This window comes from Mastigoproctus giganteus, chromosome 11 (assembly GCF_048544385.1).
Source record: "Mastigoproctus giganteus isolate SK-2022 chromosome 11, ASM4854438v1, whole genome shotgun sequence".
NCBI classification, from domain to species: Eukaryota; Metazoa; Arthropoda; class Arachnida; order Uropygi; family Thelyphonidae; genus Mastigoproctus; species Mastigoproctus giganteus.
In genome coordinates this window covers 32,320,534-32,339,872 of record NC_143585.1, presented here as the reverse complement: position 1 = coordinate 32,339,872, position 19,339 = coordinate 32,320,534, and the positions used below count along the sequence as shown (strand labels likewise).

The 19,339-nt window shown below is 38.6% G+C and overlaps 1 protein-coding gene across 2 annotated transcripts in view; it reads left to right on the top strand.

Moving 5' to 3' along the window:
- Nucleotides 1-19,339, top strand: part of Mgtor (nuclear basket protein megator) — a 676,213-nt gene that overhangs the window by 473,994 nt on the left and 182,880 nt on the right. For both annotated transcript variants that reach the window (XM_090385135.1, XM_090385134.1), the window contains exon 40: nucleotides 18,013-18,195. In XM_090385135.1, coding sequence (XP_090241261.1) covers nucleotides 18,013-18,195 — 183 coding nt within the window. The remainder of the gene's footprint in view (nucleotides 1-18,012; nucleotides 18,196-19,339) is intronic.

The window sequence follows — 19,339 nt, the reverse complement described above, 5'->3', positions numbered from 1 at the left end:
GACCTGTATGCACTACTCAGTGCGTGGCCTGACCATTGCCTTATACAAAGGAATAATCACCTTCATTTCCCTACTAGCAAAATTCCTGTGTATCATTGACAATACCCCATGGCCTGCTCTGGCAGCCTGTCTAATACAGACAGGCTGCCAGAAAACTTCAAATCTGACTGCACAATCACTCCCAGGTGTTTTTCATTTTCTACCACCCTAAGTCTAGTACCGCACAGTTGGTACATTTATCTGGGGTTACTGCTACCCATAAGTGGTACTTTGCATTTGTCAATGTTTAACTTCAGTTGCCATTTCTCAGCCCATCTGCATAACTTTTCCAGGTCTGTTTGCAGCTTCCAACACCAAACCCTGTGGGACTCCACTAATAACATTAGTCCACGAAGAGCAGCACCCATTGATTACCACCCTCTGTCTTCTCCCACTCAACCACCCTTTTATCCATTGTAGCAACTTACCCTTAATACCATACTGCTCCAATTTGTACAGTAATTTCCCATGCGCAACAATGTCAAAGGCTTTCATGAAATCCAAGAATATAATATGAAAATTATTTTTTGCATCTAGTTCCTTTGTAACCACAAGACTTTCCATTAACAAACCCATGTTAGATTATTGCATTAAACCAGATTATTGCTGCAGTCTTGTTTAGATGATCCTGCAATGCATCTATAACCAATGACTCCATTATTTTACTCGGAACAGAAGTTAAACTAACTGGTCTGTAATTACTCATGTCACCTTTCGATCCTCTTTTGTGAATGGGGGATACATTGGCACATCTCCAGTCCATGAGGACTTCCCCTGAGTCCAAGGATACTGTTATAATTATGGCTAAGGGTTTACTTAGTTTCTTTTCCGCCTCCTTAATATAACTGGATAGATCCCATCAACACCGGCGCCTCCGTAGCCAGGTGAGAAGGAGCAGCAGTGCATAACACATGCTTCTTGATTAGACTGGGGTTCGAGCCTGTCACCACCAAATACAGAGGATGCGGAAAGGTCAGGGAATGATCACCGCATATACTGGAGCAATATGGCCTTAGTTGCTAATGCTCCTAAAAACCAACTAACTAACCCATCAACACCCGGTGACTTTGTTATGTTTAACCTCAACAATTTCTCCTCCACTTTGCTCTCAGTTATTACGAAATATTTAAACAGCCTGTTACATTTTGATAAACTTGTGGCATTTTGATCCCTTAATAACTCCTCATGTGTGAATGTAGATGCAAAATACTCATTCAGTTTGTCAGCTATTTGAGCAGGATCATCGATATCAAGTGGACCAATCTGATTCATCCTCTTCCTTTTAGAGTTTATATAAGTAAAGAAGTCCTTGCTGTTTTTCTTAGCATCCTTTGCCAAAGATTTATTGTAATCTGCCTTCGCTTGCCTTGTGGTTCCTTTATCTGCAAATTCTTAATATACGAATTATCACTGCTTTTTTTTTTTTTTTTTTTTTTTTTTTGGTAGTTGTTGGCACATAGGTTTCTGTGGCCATAATGCACCTCCCAAGGTTTTTTGCAGTACTTTGATCCAAGCCCGAGGCGGGAATCGAACCCGCGACCTTTGGGTTGCTAGGTAGGTACTTTACCCACCCGGCTAGCCCGGTCGGCTTTATCACTGCTGACAACCAGATCGAGAGTATTACTCTCTCTAGTTGCCTCTCGAACATGCTGATGCAGAAAACAATCCAATAAATCCACAAAAGTCTTGCTAGTGTGTGAGTGACCAAACCACACGTTCCAATGTAGATCCTTTAGGAAGAACTGCCTCCTTCCTAAAGTGAATCGTCCAGACCTGTTTGCAGTACTCAAGATGCTGCCTAACCATGGCCTTACACAAAGGAATAATCGCCTCCTTATTCCTACTAGCAAAGTTTCTGTATATCATTGACAAATCCCGGTGAGCTGTCCTGACAGCATGTCTGCACTGCTCATAGAATTTCATGTTTGACTGCACAGTTACCACACAGTCGATAAATTACTCTGAGATTACTATACCCATATGCAATACCTTGTATTTGTCGATTTTAAAATTCAGCTGCCATTTTTCTGACTATTGACCCAATTTTCCTAGATCTTGTTGCAGAAGCTCACCTTGATGACTGTTGTCAACAACCCTGCCAACCTTTGTATCATCTACAAACTTTGACTTTAAGCCTGAATAACCTTCATCAGCAAATATAGAAAACAACAATGGCCCCAGCACTGAACCCTTGGAGACTCCACCAATAACATTAGTGCATGAAGAGCAGTGCCCATTGATAACTACTCTTCTCCTTCCACTTAACCATCCCTCTATCCAGAGCAGTAACTTGCCCTTATTGCTACATTTCTCTCCTTTATACGGCAGTGTTTTATGTGCAACATTATCAAAAGCCTTCTTGTAATCCAAGTATATGATATCAGAATGATTTTTTGCATGCAGTTCCTTGGTTACTCTATCATAATTACCTATCAGATTGATTAGACAAGACTGCCCCTTAAACATCCATGCTGTGACTGCAGTATAATTGCATTCCTGTCGAGATGGTCCTGCATTTATTTTTTTAACAAGTGACTCCATTAAGTTCCCTCGAACAGTTGTTAAGCTAATTGGCCAGTAACTACTCATGTCACCTTTTGATTCTCCTTTATGAAATGGAAATAGATTTCACACATTTGCAGTCAATAGGGACTGAAAATGTATTACGTGGGGAGTCAGAATTTTTTTTTTTTTTTTTTTTTAATTTTGTTTTAGGTTTTATTTTCTCAAGTTGCAAGGTTCTATTATTCTTTTATTTGATATATAGGTAATATTTAATTATTAAACATTAATGGTATATTTTTATCTCGCCCAATTCTAACCCATATAAAATCACTTGGGTTTCTTTATTAACTGAGAGCAAAGTGGAGGAGAAATTGTTGAAGTTAAACATAAAAAAAGGCACCTGGTGTGGATGGGATCTATGCAGTTATATTAAAGGAGGCAGCAAAGGAAGTAAGCAAACCCTTAGCCATAATTATGAGAGCTTCTTTGGACTCATGGGAGGTCCCCATGGACTTGAGGTATGCAAATGTATCACCAATTCACAAAGGGGGTTCAAAAGATGACACAGGTAACTAGAGACCTGTTATTTTAACTTGTGTTCCGGGGAAAATAACGGAATCACTAGTTAAAGAAGCATTGCAGGATCATCTAGATAAGACTGCACTAATAGTTAAGACACAACGTGGGTTTGTTAAATGACGGTCTTGTCTGACTAATTTCATTGGATACTATGATCTGGTCATAAAGGAACTGAATGCCAAAAATAATTTTGAGATCATATACTTTGATTTCAGTAAAGCTTTTGATACTGTTGCACATGGACGACTGCTGTACAAATTGGAGAGGTATGGCATTAAGGGTAAGTTACTACAATGGATAAAGGGATGGTTGAGTGGGACACGACAGAGAGTGGTAATCAACGGACACTGCTCTTCGTGGACAAATGTTATTAGTGGAGTTCTCCAGGGTTCAGCGTTGGGCCCATTGTTGTTTTGTATATTTATCAATGCTATTGATGAAGGTATATCAGGTTTAATGTCCACGTTTACAGATGATACAAATTTTGGCAAAGGGTTGTTAACAAAAGTAAAGACAGTATGCTACTCCAACTGGATCATCTAGATAAGTTAGGCAAATGGGCTGAAAAGTGCCAACTGAAATTTAACTTTGACAAATGCAATGTACTGCATATGGGTAGCAATAACTGAAGAGAAACATACCAACTGTGTGGTACTACACTCAGGGAAGTGGAAAGTGAAAAAGACCTGGGGATAATTATGCTGTAAAATATGAAGTTTGCTGAGCAGTACAGAGGGGCTGTCAGGGCAGGTCACGTAGTCTTGTCAATGATATATAGGAATTTTGCTGACAGGGACAGGGAGGAGATTATCCCATTATACAAGGCAATGGTCACGCCAAACCTAGTACTGTGTACAGGTCTGGAGGCGTCATTTTAGGAAGAATGTAGAGTTGCTAGAACGAGTACAAAGAAGGGGAACAAAAGGGTGCTCTTACCAAGAAAGGCTCAAGTTCTGCAAATTGCAGTGCTTGGAGAGTAGGAGAGATAAGGCCTTGAATGGGTTGAGCAAGCTGAATGCTGATGGGATTCTTCCTCTTGCTCAGTTTAAGAACCTGAGGGGATACAGATTCAAATTGAGGAAAGACAGTTGTAGATAGATGTGCAGAAATTTGCCTTTAGCCAGCAGGCAGTTGATTGGTGGAACAGACTCCCAACCTATTTTTGAATGAAAGGAAGTTGATAGCCTAAATAAATTTAAGGCTGAGCTGGACAGGCATTTGGAACGAATGGAGGGGTAAAATGGGAGTTTTTTTTTGCTAATTCTGCATGAGCTTGCTTTCTTGCTTCATATGCCTCTGCTAATGTTAATGCTATCTGAGTGGTTGTAGTATCTCAAACCTACAGTTTGGGAATCCCTGCTTTATATTATTAAAATATTTTTAGCATTACTATATATTCTAATATATCAGACAACCTTTCAGGTACTAAAAAGTCATCTGATATTTTAAGGTTAATTCTTTCATTCATCCATCCATCCACCCACCCTTTCTTGTGAAGAAAAATTCCTGGAAACTTTATTTAAACCATTTTTCTTATGAAAATAACAATAATGCTGTTTACTGAAAGTATGCTTTTGCAGTTGTCAATTTCTTATAGCAAACATGCCTCCATATTGAGGAATTGTTTACAGAAAAACCAATTTGCTGTACAGTACAATAAAAAAAAAAAACAGGCAAGGAATAGCTTAGTTACATAATCAAAGCTTACCATGTATACATTGTCATATCCTGACCAGTTTCTATTGGGTTTGGTTTCATGACTTGCATAAGGGAACACTGTGGGCATTTATTTCTTTCTTTGTTTGCAGTTTACCTGTGCAACTGGATAAAATATCAATGTATACTGGTAATAGAAATAGCAGAAATAATTAATTAATCATGAAAATATTTGTTTCTAAGTTGATGCAAATTGAAGCGAGTGTTGTTTTCATACATATTTGTAATTTGATGTGTTAGTCATGGTAATCACGGTTGCTACTGGAACAAGATCTAGACAAATTAGGCAAATGGGCTGATAATTGGCAACTGAAGTTCAATTTTGACAAATACAAGGTACCTGCCGATTGGAGGGATACAAGGACTAATAGATTAACAGTAGTCACTGGAAGAGGTGAAAGTGATTCTTGCACTGCTTCTATTGGAACGAGCAGCAGCCTGGAAAATAAGATGCAGGATATTTCATTGGGGATCATTGGGGTACAAGTAAGCACATGGGTTGTGTTAGGGTAGCTAAGAAAAAGAACAGGTGCATGTATACTTGCGTGTACACCAATGCTAGGAGTTTAGTAAATAAATTTAACCCCGGGGGCTCACATCTAGTGAGTATGGGCTTGGCACACCCAGGGTCCTGAGCTGGATATCATCATTCTTCTCTTTCTTGTTGGTGATTCCTTTCTACTTCTGATTCTCTCTCTCTCTTAGGGTAACTCGGGAATTTTTTTTTTTTTGGCTGGTGCAGCATAAGCCTCTGGCTTCCTTGCACTATATGGCTAATAATAATAATAATAATAATAAATTTGATGAATTTGAGGTATTGCTAAAAACATCAAAGGTCGTTATTGTTTGGATTTCAGAGACGTGGTGCCACACAGATATAAGGAATGCAGAACTGGAATTTGGGGAGTACAATGTCTACAGAAAGGATAGACAGGACAGGAGGGGAGGAGGGGTTATGCTATTAGTTAAGAAACACATAAAGTCCAAGGAAGTGAAGCCAGTCGACATCAATGGACAGGGCAGTGTCGAGTCAGTTTGGTGTGACATAAGCATAGGGAAATCAAAATTGAGAGTAGGAGTGTGCTATAGGCCTAATGACTCTGATGAGTATAATAAAATATTGTACAGGGAAATAGAGTGGGCCAGTAAATCAGAGAGTCTTATAATGGGTGATTTTAATTTCCCAGATATTGACTGGAATTTGTGGGTTGGTCACTCGCACACTAGCAAGGCTTTTGTGGATTTATTGGATGATTGTTTTCTACATCAGCATGTTCTGGAGGCACCTAGAGGGAGTAATACTCTTGATCTGATTATCAGTAGTGATTCTTCATGCATTAAGGATCTGCAGATAAAGGAACCACTAGGTGGCAGTGATCACAGTGTGCTGAAGTGGGATTTACTCAAAGAGGTAACTACCATTAGGGGTAAAGGGAAGGGTTATTGCTTCCGTAAAGGCGACTACGATGGACTGAGACAGTATTTAAATTCTATACAGTGGGACCAACTGATGATGTTACCAACAGCAAATTCAAAATGGGAAGCATTCGAAGAACTTATCTTGGCAGCTACTAGGCTTTACATACCAACTAAGAAATATTGTTCAAGGTTTAGGCCTAAATGGATGTCAGATGAACTAATTCGACATATGGCAGATAAGAAAAATGCATGGGATACATATAAATTAATGGGTGACATGGAACCCTATGATAGATACAAGCTCATCTGTAACCAAGTTACAAATTAGGTTAAGCAGGCGAAGGCAGATTACGAGATATCTTTCGCAAGGGATGCAAAGAAAAACAGCAAAGAATTCTTTACTTATGTAAACTCTAGAAGGAAGGGGATGAATCAGATTGGTCCACTTGATATCGATGGGTCAACTGTTGATGATCCTGCTCAGGTAGCTAACAAACTAAATGAATATTTTGCATCGACATTCACACATGAGGAGTTATTCAGCGGGGGGAATGCCATAGGTGTATTCAACTCTGGCAGTAAGCTACAGAATCTTGTAATAACTGAGAGTGAAGTGGAGGAGATATTGTTGAAGATAAACACAAGAAAGGCACCTGGAGTGGATGAGATCTATCCAATTATATTAAAGGAGACAGCAAAGGAAGTAAGCAAACCCTTAGCCATAATTATGAGAGCTTCCTTGGACTCAGGAGAGGTACCCATAGACTCGAGATGTACAAATGTGACCCCAATCCACAAAGGAGGATCAAAGGCTGACACAAGTAATTATAGACCTGTAAGTTTAACTTCTGTTCCCGGAAAATTAATGGAGGCACTGGTTAAAGAAGCACTGCAGGATCATCTAGACAAGACTTTACTTATAGCTCGGACACAGCATGGTTTTGTTAAGGGGAAGACTTGCCTGACCAATTTGATTGGACACTATGATGCAATCACAAAATAACTGGATGCAGGGAATAACTTTGATATTATATACTTGGATCTTAGAAAGGCTTTTGATACTGTTGCACATTGAAGACTGCTGCACAAATTGGAGCAGTGTGGCATTGGAGGCAAATTGCTGCTATGGATAAAGGGGTGGTTGAGGAGGAGAAGACAGAGAGTGGTAATCAATGGACACTGCTCATCATGGACTAATGTTATTAGTGGAGTCCCTCAGGGTTCAGTATTGGGTCCATTATTGTTTTCTGTATTTATAAATGATATTGATGATGGTATATCAAGCTTAATGTCCAAGTTTGCAGACGATACGAAGGTTGGCAGGGTTGTCAAGGACACTACTGACACTATGCTGCTGCTGCAAAAGGATCTGGAAAGGTTGAGCAGATGGGCTGAGAGGTGGCAAATGAAGTTTAACATTGACAAATTTAAAGTACTACACATGGGAAACAGCAACCCCAGAGCAACGTATCAACTCTGTGGTACTACACTGACAGTGGTAGAAAATGAAAAGGACCTGAGGGTGATTGTGCAGGCAGATATGAAGTTCTCTGAGCAGTGCAGACGTGTTGCAAGAGTAGGTCATGGTGTATTGTCAATGATATATAGGAATTTTTCTAGCAGGGATAAGGAGGTGATTATTCCCTTGTATAAGGCAATGGTCAGACCACACCTAGAGTACTGTATACAGGTCTGGAGGCCTCATTTCAAGAAGGATGTAGAGCTGCTGGAACGAGTACAGAGAAGGGCAACAAGATTAGTGAATGGAACAAAGGGGTGCTCTTACGAAGAAAGGCTGAAGTTTTGCAAATTACATTGTCTGGAGACTAGGCACCAGCGAGATGATCTGATCATCATCATCATCATCAGCCATTTTCAATCCACTGCAGGATGAAGGCCTCTCCAGCAACTTTCCAGTTCCTTCTGTTTTGAGCACTGGCCATCCATTTACTACTCAAAAACTCATGAATTTCATCTATCCATCTCCGCCTTTGTCTCCAGGTTTTCTTCTAGCTCCTCTTGGGTACCATTCTGTTATTTTCTTAGTCCATCTGTCATCGTGTCTTCGAGCTATGTGTCCTGCCCAGACCATTTTAGTTCTTTAGTTTTGATAAGAATGTCCTTTACTTGAGTTTGCTGCCTAATCCATGTGTTTCTCTTCTTATCTAACAGTCTGATTCCCAATATGATTCGTTCCATTCTTCGCTGTGTAGTTCTCAGCTTCTCTTCCATTCTTTTGGTGAGTGCCCAAGTTTCACTTCCATAAGTCATGGCGGGGAATTGGATCATTATTTAATGTTTCAGACAAACTGGGATATTGCTCTTCAATATAAGAATATATTTCCTGAATGCTATCCATCCAAAATTTATTCTTCTCTTGACTTCCAGCCATTTATCATTATTACAGCTAATAACTTGTCCCAGATAAGTATATGACTCCACCTTTTCAATTACTGCTCCTTCAATCATTATTTCCCTTTCCATGACATACTTGTTCATCATTACTTTTGTTTTAGCCATATTCATCTTTAGTCCAAAATCCTTACTAACTGAGCATAACTGATTAACATTTTCCTCTAATTCTTTGGGATCGTGGCTTATGACCACAATGTCATCTGCAAATCGTAAATGGTTTAGGTACTCGCCGTTCACATTGACTCCTTTCTGCGACCAGTCTAATCTTCTGAAAGCTTCCTCGAGGGCAGCAGTAAACAGCTTCGGAGATATTGTGTCTCCTTGTCGAACTCCTTTCTCAATTTTAAATTTGCTACTGTCTTTGTCTAGTCTAATAAAGGATGTAGCACTCTCATATATTTTCTTCAAAATCATAATATATGGAGTATCTATGCCTTGTCTTTCCAGTGCCCGAAACATTGCCTTATGCTGTATGGAGTCAAATGCCTTTTCATAATCCACAAATGCCAGGCATAATGGTGTTTTATATTCATTTGCTTTCTCCATTAGCTGTGATATTACGTGAAGGTGATCCATAGTTGAGAATCCTGTCCTAAAGCCAGCTTGCTCTTTCGGTTGATTCTCATCAAGTATTCTTTCTAATCTGTTAGTAATGACCCTTGTGAACAACTTGTAGATATGGGATAACAAGCTAATTGGTCTATAATTTCCAATTTCTGATTTATCTCCTTTCTTATGCAGCAAAACTATGATTGCATTATTCCACTGCTTAGGCATCACACCTTTTCTAATGCACTTTGTGAAGAGCCTTGCCAGTTTTTGTGTTATGTCTCTTCCTCCCAATTTTAACAACTCTACAATAACTTCATCTTCCCCCGGGGCTTTCAGATTCTTCATTTTCTTCAATGCATGTTCTACCTCATCAGGAAGAATATCGGGTATGTCGTATGTGTTGCTACTTTGTAATTCATCTTCCCCACTGCTGGTATCATTCCCTCGCTCCTTGTATAATTCTCTATAGTAGTCTTCTGCTATTTGCATTATGCCTTCTCTGCTGTTTATAAGTACACCATCGCTATTCATCAGTTTCAGTATCATTTGTCTTTCTGTATTACTGCTCATGGCTGCTGATTTAAGTCCTTTGTTTTCCCTTAATGCTTGTTCTACTTTTCTTGTGTTAAATCTTCTTATGTCCTCTCTGAGTCTCTTTCTAATGGCTTTGCATAACTCAGTATACTCAATTTTCTCCCTGTCAGTGTTTTTCTTGCTCTTCATTTGTTGTCTTTGGTTCATCATGACAAGTGTTTCTTGACTAATTTTTTCTTCTTTGGATTTCTGTTTCCCTATAGGTTTCTTGGGCTTTATCACTTTCAGAAAGTTGTAATATTCCTTGTCGATATCTTGGTCCTGAGCAGTCTGCAGAAGCTCAAACTTGTTCTTAAGTTCCAGTACATACTGCTTTTTCTCCTCCTCTATTATTTCAAAGACCTTTGTATTATTTACTCGAGTCAGTTTTTTTCTTTCCTACATCTATATCAAGTATGCATCTTACCATTCTGTGATTACTTCCAACATTTACCTTATTCAGGACGGTAACATCATTCACAATATATCTTCTGTTAGTGAGGATGAAGTCGATTTCATTAGTTGTTAATCCATTTGGACTCTTCCAAATGGATTAACAACTAATGAAACTTGAAAAAAGTGTTCATTACTGACATTCCTTGAGATTCTGCAAATTCCACAAGTCTTTCACCTCTTTTATTTCTTTCCCCAATTCCAAAATTTCCTATAGTTCCTCTTTCTGCGCTGTTTTGCCTTTTTCCAACCTTAGCATTGAAGTCCCCCATAATAATAGTGTAGTGGGTTTTCTGCTCATCTAGAAGACTCTCAATTTCAGTGTACATTTCTTCAACCTCTTCATCATCATGGCTCGATGTTGGTGCATAAATCATTATAATCTTTAGCTTGTACCTCTTAGAAATCTTGAGTATTAGTCTTGACACCCTTGGTGATGTACTTTTGAATTCCAAAATGTTGTTTTTAAAATCTTTATGGACCAGAAACCCAACTCCACCATCACTCCTTTCACTGTTTCCATTGGTGTACAGCAGATTTCCACTTGATAAACATATAAGTGATTCATTTCTTCTTCTTGTTTCAGCCAAGCCGATGATATTCCAATTCACATTTTCTAATTCCTTTTCCAGCTCTAATATCCTGTCTTCACCGATGAGTGATCGTACGTTATAACAGGCCAAGTTCAATTTCCGTGCATGGCAGCCTGGTCATACCCAGAGATTCTTAGCACCCTCTGCTTCCACTCTGATCCTCTCGCTGCCATAAGAGGGAGAGTGAAAGCTGCTGGGGACTGAGGGCCATTTGTTGATCTGATAGAAGTGTATAAAGCCTTGAATTGTTTGAGCATGCTGAATGCTGATGGGATTCTTCCTCTTTCTCAGAGTAATCACCTGAGAGGGCATAAATTCAAATTGAGGAAAGACATGTAGGATAGACGTGCAGAAATTTGCCTTTAGCCAGCGGGCAGTTGGTTGGTGGAACAGACTTCCATCCCTTGTCGTGGAAGTTGATAGCCTAAATAAGTTTAAAGCTCAGCTGGACAGGTATTTCGAACGAACAGAGGGGTGAAGTGGAAGTGGTTATTTTTTATTTATTTATTTTTTTATTTATTTAATTTTTTGGATGATGCTGCATAAGCTTGCTTTCTTGCATCAAATGCCTCTACTAAAGCTAAATGTGAAGTTCTCTAAGCAGTGCAGACAAGCTGCCGTGACAGCTCATGGGGACTTGCTATGAGCTGTCATGGCACCTTACTCTTGCTGGCAAAATTCCTGTGTGTCAATGATATACAGGAATTGTGCCAGCAAGAGTAAAGTAGTGGTTATTCTGTTCTATAAGGCGATGGTTATGCTACATCCTGAGTAGTGCATACTGGTCTGGATGCCTCATTGTAAGAAGGATGTGTACCTCTTGGAATTGGTGCAGAAAAGTGCAACAAGATTAGAGAAATTTGTACTCCTACCAGGAAAGGCTTCAATTCTGCAAAGTGCGCTGCCTGAAGACTTGACACCAGGCCCCGGGTGCCAATTGAATTCAAGGTCAAGCGTTTTATTGTGAAATAAAGAGTTATTTTCCCAGTGATGGGTTTTTTATAAAGTTATATCGTTTACTGTTAGCAGTTCATTTATATGTTAGTTCTACATTTGAAAAGCCTCAAGTAAGGACAAAGAGGGGAAATTCACCTTTCTTCTTTATTACATGTATTTATTTATTTACTAATCAACTAACTTTTCTATCCGTTTGGCCTCCTTGCGGCACTGCTCCTGCCTCCCCGTGGTGGGGGCCAGAAACCTGTGAGGAAGAGTCAACGCTCTAGGGCAAAAAGGAGCTAATGATGGATTACGATGATTATCCTCCACTTGAGCAGCCTAAGTGCTCATCTAGTGCTTTCAGCAATGCTTATCATGAATCTAACTGTGACACAACAAAATCAAAAAGAATGCGTAAGAACCCAGAACAACAGGAATGCCCATCATTCCTTATTTTACACTCTCTGTCAGATAAATCTATGAGCACTTTATCACCATTTCTTATTCAGAAATGCTTAGAAAATGTGGCAGGCTCTCCCAAAATGGTGAGAAGACTGAGATCTGGAAACCTATTGGTTGAAACAGTGAGTCGTAAACATTCTGAGACTCTGCTGAATCTAACATTTGGAGGACTACTCGTACCTCTCATGCAACATTAAACACCTCCAAGGGAGTAATTGCAGAGTGGGAGCTGATCAACGTAACAGAAGCTGAACTTGTCCAGGAACGTAAACATCAAAAAGTTATACAAGCCAAACGCATTTTAATCAAGAAAAAGATAGAGATCTAATTCCCACCCGCAACATCATCCTGACATTCGGAACACCAACATTACCATGTAGTGTCAAAGCTGGCTATCTCAGCTTCCAAATACGACCTTTTCCGAATCCTATAAGATGCTACAAGTGCCAAAAATTTGGTCACTCGCAAATGGCTTGTAGAGGAGATCCAGTCTGTCCAAACTGTGGTTTCAAAGAACATTCGCAAACAGACAGTGATGCTAAAACATTGCACTGTCCTAATTGCAAAGGCGCACATCCAGCCTATTTAAAATCTTGTGATCTCTGGAAAGCGGGAAAAAAATCTAGAAGTACAGGGTAGAATGGAAAGTTTCATACCAAGAGACTAAAAAACAAATTATGCTTAATGCACCTAAAAACACATATGCGGCAGCAATCCAAAAATATCAGACAACATCTACACAAACTGAAGTATCAGTTCTTCCAACCATATCGATTTCAGATTGGGCCCGATCTGTATTGTCATCGTCAACAAAACCGACTCCTAAGGAGCAAAAGGTAGTAGACAGAGTCAACAACACCCGAACTCAGTTCCAGCCACACCTCATAGATCATCAGATATTACAAAATTAAAAGCAGACTCAGCTCCTAATAGGAAGACAAACAATACCACTTTAATAAACATGGATACTGATAATAAATCAGACTCAAACGAACCTATCCTAGACCTTCATGCAGAAGATGACATGGATACTGAGTGGCAAACTTTCCAAGAAGAGCGAAAATGAAGCTTGATTGCCATAAACAGCCTGGGAATAAAAAAGAGTCAGAAACATCCTCATGCAACAAAATCAAATAATGCATCATATCATACAATGGAATTGTAGAGGAATTTGCAGTAACATTGATGATATCTACAAGCTAATCAATCGTTATCGTCCTACAGGCATCTGTTTACAAGAGACAAATTTAACACCATATGCATCTCTCTCTCTCTCTCAATTAAAAATTATACTCTTTTTAGGAAAGACAGAACTGTTACAAATACTGCTCATGGAGGGGTAGCCATACTCCTAGATTCAAGAGTTCCTTGCAGACAAATTACCTTACAAACCTCCATTGATGCTGTTGCGGTGCATATAATGATTGGTATTACTGTGTCACTTCTCTCTCTCTACCTTCCGCCCAGTCAACTTTATACCATTCATGAACTTGAAGATCTTATTCTGCAGCTGCCAACCCCTATCTGTTTATTGGGCGACTTCAATGGACACCATTCATTGTGGGGTTCTCCCAATGCAGATAGACGAGGACAACTTATTGAACTGCTCGCTGACAGACAAAACCTAACTATACTAAATACCGGCTCGCCAACTTACATCCACAGGTACAACCTCTTCAATAGATCTCTCCATCTCTCTTTCCTAGTATTGAGTGGACGGCCCTTGACAATCCACTCAGCAATGATCACTTCAAAATTCAAACAGCACATTCCATAATTTCAGAAAACCTCATAAAGTGGAAATTTTCCAAAGCAAATTGGGCAAAGTTCACTTCACATGTGTCCTTTGATGACCAGATCATCGAAACCTCTCCAGTTGACAGTTACTGATCGCATTACAATGCAAATACTGGCTGCTGCATCTACTGCGATTCCACAATCACAGTCAACCACCCATAGAACCATAAATTACTGGTGGAATGAAGAGAGTAAGTGTGCAAAAAAATAAAAAAAAATTGAGCGTGGAATTTGTTTCACAAACATCCTACCACGGTCAATCTTATAAACTACAAAAGACTTAGAGCCAAGGCCTATCACATTAGGAAGAAATCTCAAAGAGACTCTTGGATTCAATTTCTAAGTTCGATTAATAAAAATACTGACACAAGAATAATATGGAGAAAAATAAAACAGCTAAATGGCAAATTCCCCCATTATCCTCCCCACTTCTCAACTGGAATGGGCAGGAGCTTTATACTCCCACAGAGATAGCGAATACCTTAGGGACTGTATTATCACCATTGTCTGCCTCGACAGCATATGATCCATCGTCAAAGTATTAGCCGAAAAATCTCAATTGAACTTCAGATGTAAATGTTCTTCACCCTACAATCAGCCACTTACAATGCTTGAACTTCAAGAGTCTACCTCAAAAAACAGTGCTACAGGCCCCGACGGAATATATTATATAATACTCCATCACTTAGATAAAAAATCAGTCTCTTCACTGCTCACCTTTTTCAACTGCATCTTCTTTGAACATTCTTTCCTCAGTTCTTGGCATCACTCCTATATAATAGCAATTCCCAAACCAGGGACAGATCTGTCTATTCCTCAAAACTATAGACCCGTTTCTCTCACCAGTTGCTTGAGTAAAACTCTGGAAAAAATAATTCACCATCGACTCACATATCTTGACTCCAAAAACCTAATCTCTGATAATCAATTTGGTTTCAGAAAAAATCGATCAGCCCTGGATCTCATGGTCAAAGTAGAAACAAACATCAGGAATGCATTCATCTGAAATGAGCATCTCGTTATGGTATGCCTTGATATAGAGAAAGCGTTCAACACCACATGGCGTTTTGGTATCCTGAGAGATCTGCATTCCCTTGACTTGAGAGGCCACTTACCATATTTCATACAGAACTTCCTTCAGCACAGATCCTTTCAAGTTCGATACCAACAGGTCCTGTCCCAAACATATGTACAAGAAGAAGGGTTCCTGCAAGGCTCCGTGCTCAGTGCCACCTTATTCACAATAAGAATAAATCACATGACTAAAAATATTCCCAGCACGATGAGTTCATACCTCTATGCCGATGATCTCACATTTTTATGCAGCTCACAAAACATGACCTTCATTGAGCGGCAGCTCCAAATTTCAATTAATAACATTCAGCTCTGGATGGCACAGAATGGGTATCAACTTTCATGCTCAAAATCTAAAGTAGTTCACTTTTGTAACAAATGCAAAATGCATCCAGATCCAGAGCTACACTTAAAAAATCATCCTATCTCAGTTGTGAACAGCATTTGTTTCCTTGGTCTGATATTCGATAGAAAACTGAACTTCATGGAATACGTCAAATATTTACGACATCGTGCCAGAAGAAAATGAACATACTCAGAATTATTTCTTCAGCATCATGGGGTGCAGATGTGCAGATAGGTACACATTACTTCATTTGTATAGAGCCCTAATCAGATCTCACCTTGATTACAGTGTGCCCCAGTATATGATTCTGCTAGGGAGAGTGTGCTAGCACGCCTTGCCCCTATTCAACATTCTGCCCTAAGGATAGCTATAGGTGCTTATAGAACTTCACCAATTCAAAGTGTTTTCATTGAAGCTCATGAACTTCTCCTAAGCCTCAGGAGAAAGATGTTATTTCTCAACTATACAGCTAAAGTCCAAAGTCTACCTACCCATTCCATCAGACGGATAATTAATGACCCTCAGTTCACAGTGTACTATAGAAATAAACTCAGGGCAGTTCAACCTACTGCAATCAGATTTCAGGCATTATTACAATCTTGGAATATACATTTTGACAAAGTTCTTCAAGAGCCAAACAGTCCCGATCCCCCATGGTCTTATATAAAATCATCATGTGACAGTTATTTCCTAAACTGCGAAAAGCACTCTGTTGCAATTGTCAACATACAACTCCACGTTGCCCACACACAAAATTATCTGCATTTTGCAAAAATATATACTGATGGGTCAAAATCTGAAAGTAGAGCATTGGCCACAGCTGTCTTCCTTCATAAAACCTTCTCCGTATCGCTTCCCAATGAATGCAGCAGCTATACAGCTGAATTATATGCCATCAAACTTGCAATAGAAAATATTCTCCATCCATAAAAGCATGATATATATGGACTCCCAGAGTGGAGTCCATATATATCATAGAGCTTTACAGAACATTTCTTCTCAAACACATCCTTTAATAAAAATTATAAAATCCAAACTGATGCATATCCAAAAACTCCAGCAAGTAGTCATTTTCTGCTGAATTCCAGGCCATGCTCGGATACCAGGAAACGAATGTGCGGACTATGCCACTAAACATCCATCCAACAGAGAATCATCACAGTATTATGTTCCATACCTTGACTACAAAAGTAATATTCGAAGAATATGTAGGGTACAGTGGACAATTCAATGGTAAGCCCAAACACATAACAAACTCCTCCAAATAAAACCTGAACCGCAGTTATGGTCCTCCAGCTTCCATGTAAACAGAAGGAAGGAAGGAAGGAAGTCACCTTAACCAGAGTGCAAATTGGCCACAGTCAACTTACCCACCATTATCTCCTCACAGGTAATGATCCTCTGCAATGCACACAGTGCAACCCTCCTCTTACTATAAAACATATTCTTGTTGAGTGTACTTTATACACCACTGCCCGCCAAGTCTCATTTAGCTTTCTTCCAAATCTTAAAAAACCCCTGACATTCTACCACATCATAGGTAACAATGCTAATCTGCTGGAAATTTTCCAATTTTTTAAACAGATAAAATTATATCACAATTTTTGGCTGATGTCATAACAGTTACTATGCACGTGTAACATTCATAACGTTGATTAGTGCAATATGCCCTGTCACCCTTGCACTAAAAAACAACAACAACTTGACACCAAGTCTTGAGGCAAGTAGGTCTGATTGAAGTGTTTAAGTCTTTGAATGGATTAAACTCAGTGCTGATGGAATCCCTACTCTTGCCGAGACTACACACATGGCGGCGTCATAATTTTCAATTGGGATAATGGTTACAGGTGTAGATGTATGGAAATTTGCCTTCAACCAGCAGATGTGTAATTGTTGGAACAAACTCCCATCTGGTGTTGTAGAGTTGGTTGGTTTAAATTTAAAGAACTAGACAAACTGTTAAGAGATGTTCGAATGTACATTTTAAGGAAGTTTTTTTATTAACCTAAGGTGGAGTCTACCTTTTTTAATTTGTGATTATTTTAGCTTCTCTGCTTCTAGCGAACATTAATATTCTGTTCTGTACAGAAGTTAAACCTTGTTAATAAATCTGATATAGCATTATTGCATATTAATTTTCTTTCATTTCTGGGCAAACCATTAATTTTATGTAAAAACTAAGGTCATATTCAGAATCACATACCAAAATTCATACAGAACCACCAAGAAATGCAGATATTTAGAACACTTGAAAATGTTACATAATGTTATTTTCTTAGTAAATTCTAAATCATGTTTTTCAAAAATTATAGAAAATTTTTCACTTCTGCCAATTTCTTCGTATTTAAAGTTGAGAAAATGTAAATTTAAACTTTAAATATGAAAGCATTGTTATATTTTGGATTGTATATTTCTTCAAACATTTTAGTCAAAATGTTAAATTAGCCATTTTATTTAGAAATTCTCATTACAAATAGATACTGGAATTTGTTAAACTGTAAATACAATATCAAATATTACTTGTCATCATCTTCATAAATTTCATTGCAGCAACTTCTAGCAGTCAGCCTGCTTTACTTCCTCAAGCAACTGTGCCTCCAACCCCTGCAGTTCCTACAGTTACAGTTACAGTAGCTCCAACCACTGTTGCTGTTATCACTGAGCACCCTTCAGCAACAGTGGCCCCTTCTAGTCATACTACCCCAGTTATTTCTGAAGCGTCTCTGAATTCTGGTATGTATATTTGAAAATATGTTGTAATTTTTCACACCTTAGATGTGTTAAATATAATTTATTTAAATTATTTATACTGTTAAACATGGTGGGGGGGAGTTCCAGGACTGAATTTGTTAAAAACATTTGTACATAAAATAAAAAAATAAAAATATATATACAGTGGATTTCGGTTATTTGGGTCACCGGTTAATCGGGGCAGCCTTTTATTTGGGGCAAATCTTAAAAAAAACAGAAACCAATTGAGAAAATAGCCAGGGTTTGCTTTGCTTAATTGGGACAGCATGCCGTTTAATCGGGGCAGGAGACCACAGCACTGGAGATTACCCTACGATTGTCTCTGACAGTACCGCATGGTTCAGTCGAAATTCTGGAGGTCACAACCATAAAACAATAAAAACAATTAGCAGCCACCTGTTTATTGGGCTTTTCTGTTAGTGAAATCTATCATAAACAGATAGTAAATTCGACCTTAATGAATTTGCGATAATACTGACAGCTGGAATTCTGTGGGTTATTATGGTGAAATGTGTTTACACTTCCATGAAATTTTCAATCATATAAAAAAATTTATTTTCAGAATCTTCTCTTCATTCCTATTTTTAAAGCTTCGTAATTTGTTACTCCGTTCTCACTTGCATGTATCGTGTTACTTGTAATTTCTGTGTTCTACGTTCTTTGTTATTGATTGCTTATCTTTTTACTATTTTAAATTTTAACCCTCACCCACAAATGTCAACTAGTTAGTATGTACATATTGCGGTACGTATTAATTATTCCGATTATCACGTATATTCTTCCGATTTTCAGGTATCATTTAATTTTTTAATTGGTAAGGTAATAAAGGGTAAATTTGTGTTTAATATATCTTTACTTTTATAGGCCGTGGATAATATTCCTCCTATTTTCGCTAGTTAGAATCGCTGTTTAATAGAATTAAAATTCAATTCACAAACGTGATCACAATGACCGGCACTTACTACACATCGTATAGTGAAAGGTACTTTACTATGGCGACTCCATCGTAACGTGATTTGATTGTGTGAACCATTTGTAAAGTGGGGGTCCATTGCATTTTTAACTTTTTTTTTTTTTTACGTGAAACTTCGGATAATTGGGGCAGCCGCTTAATCGAGCCAAAATG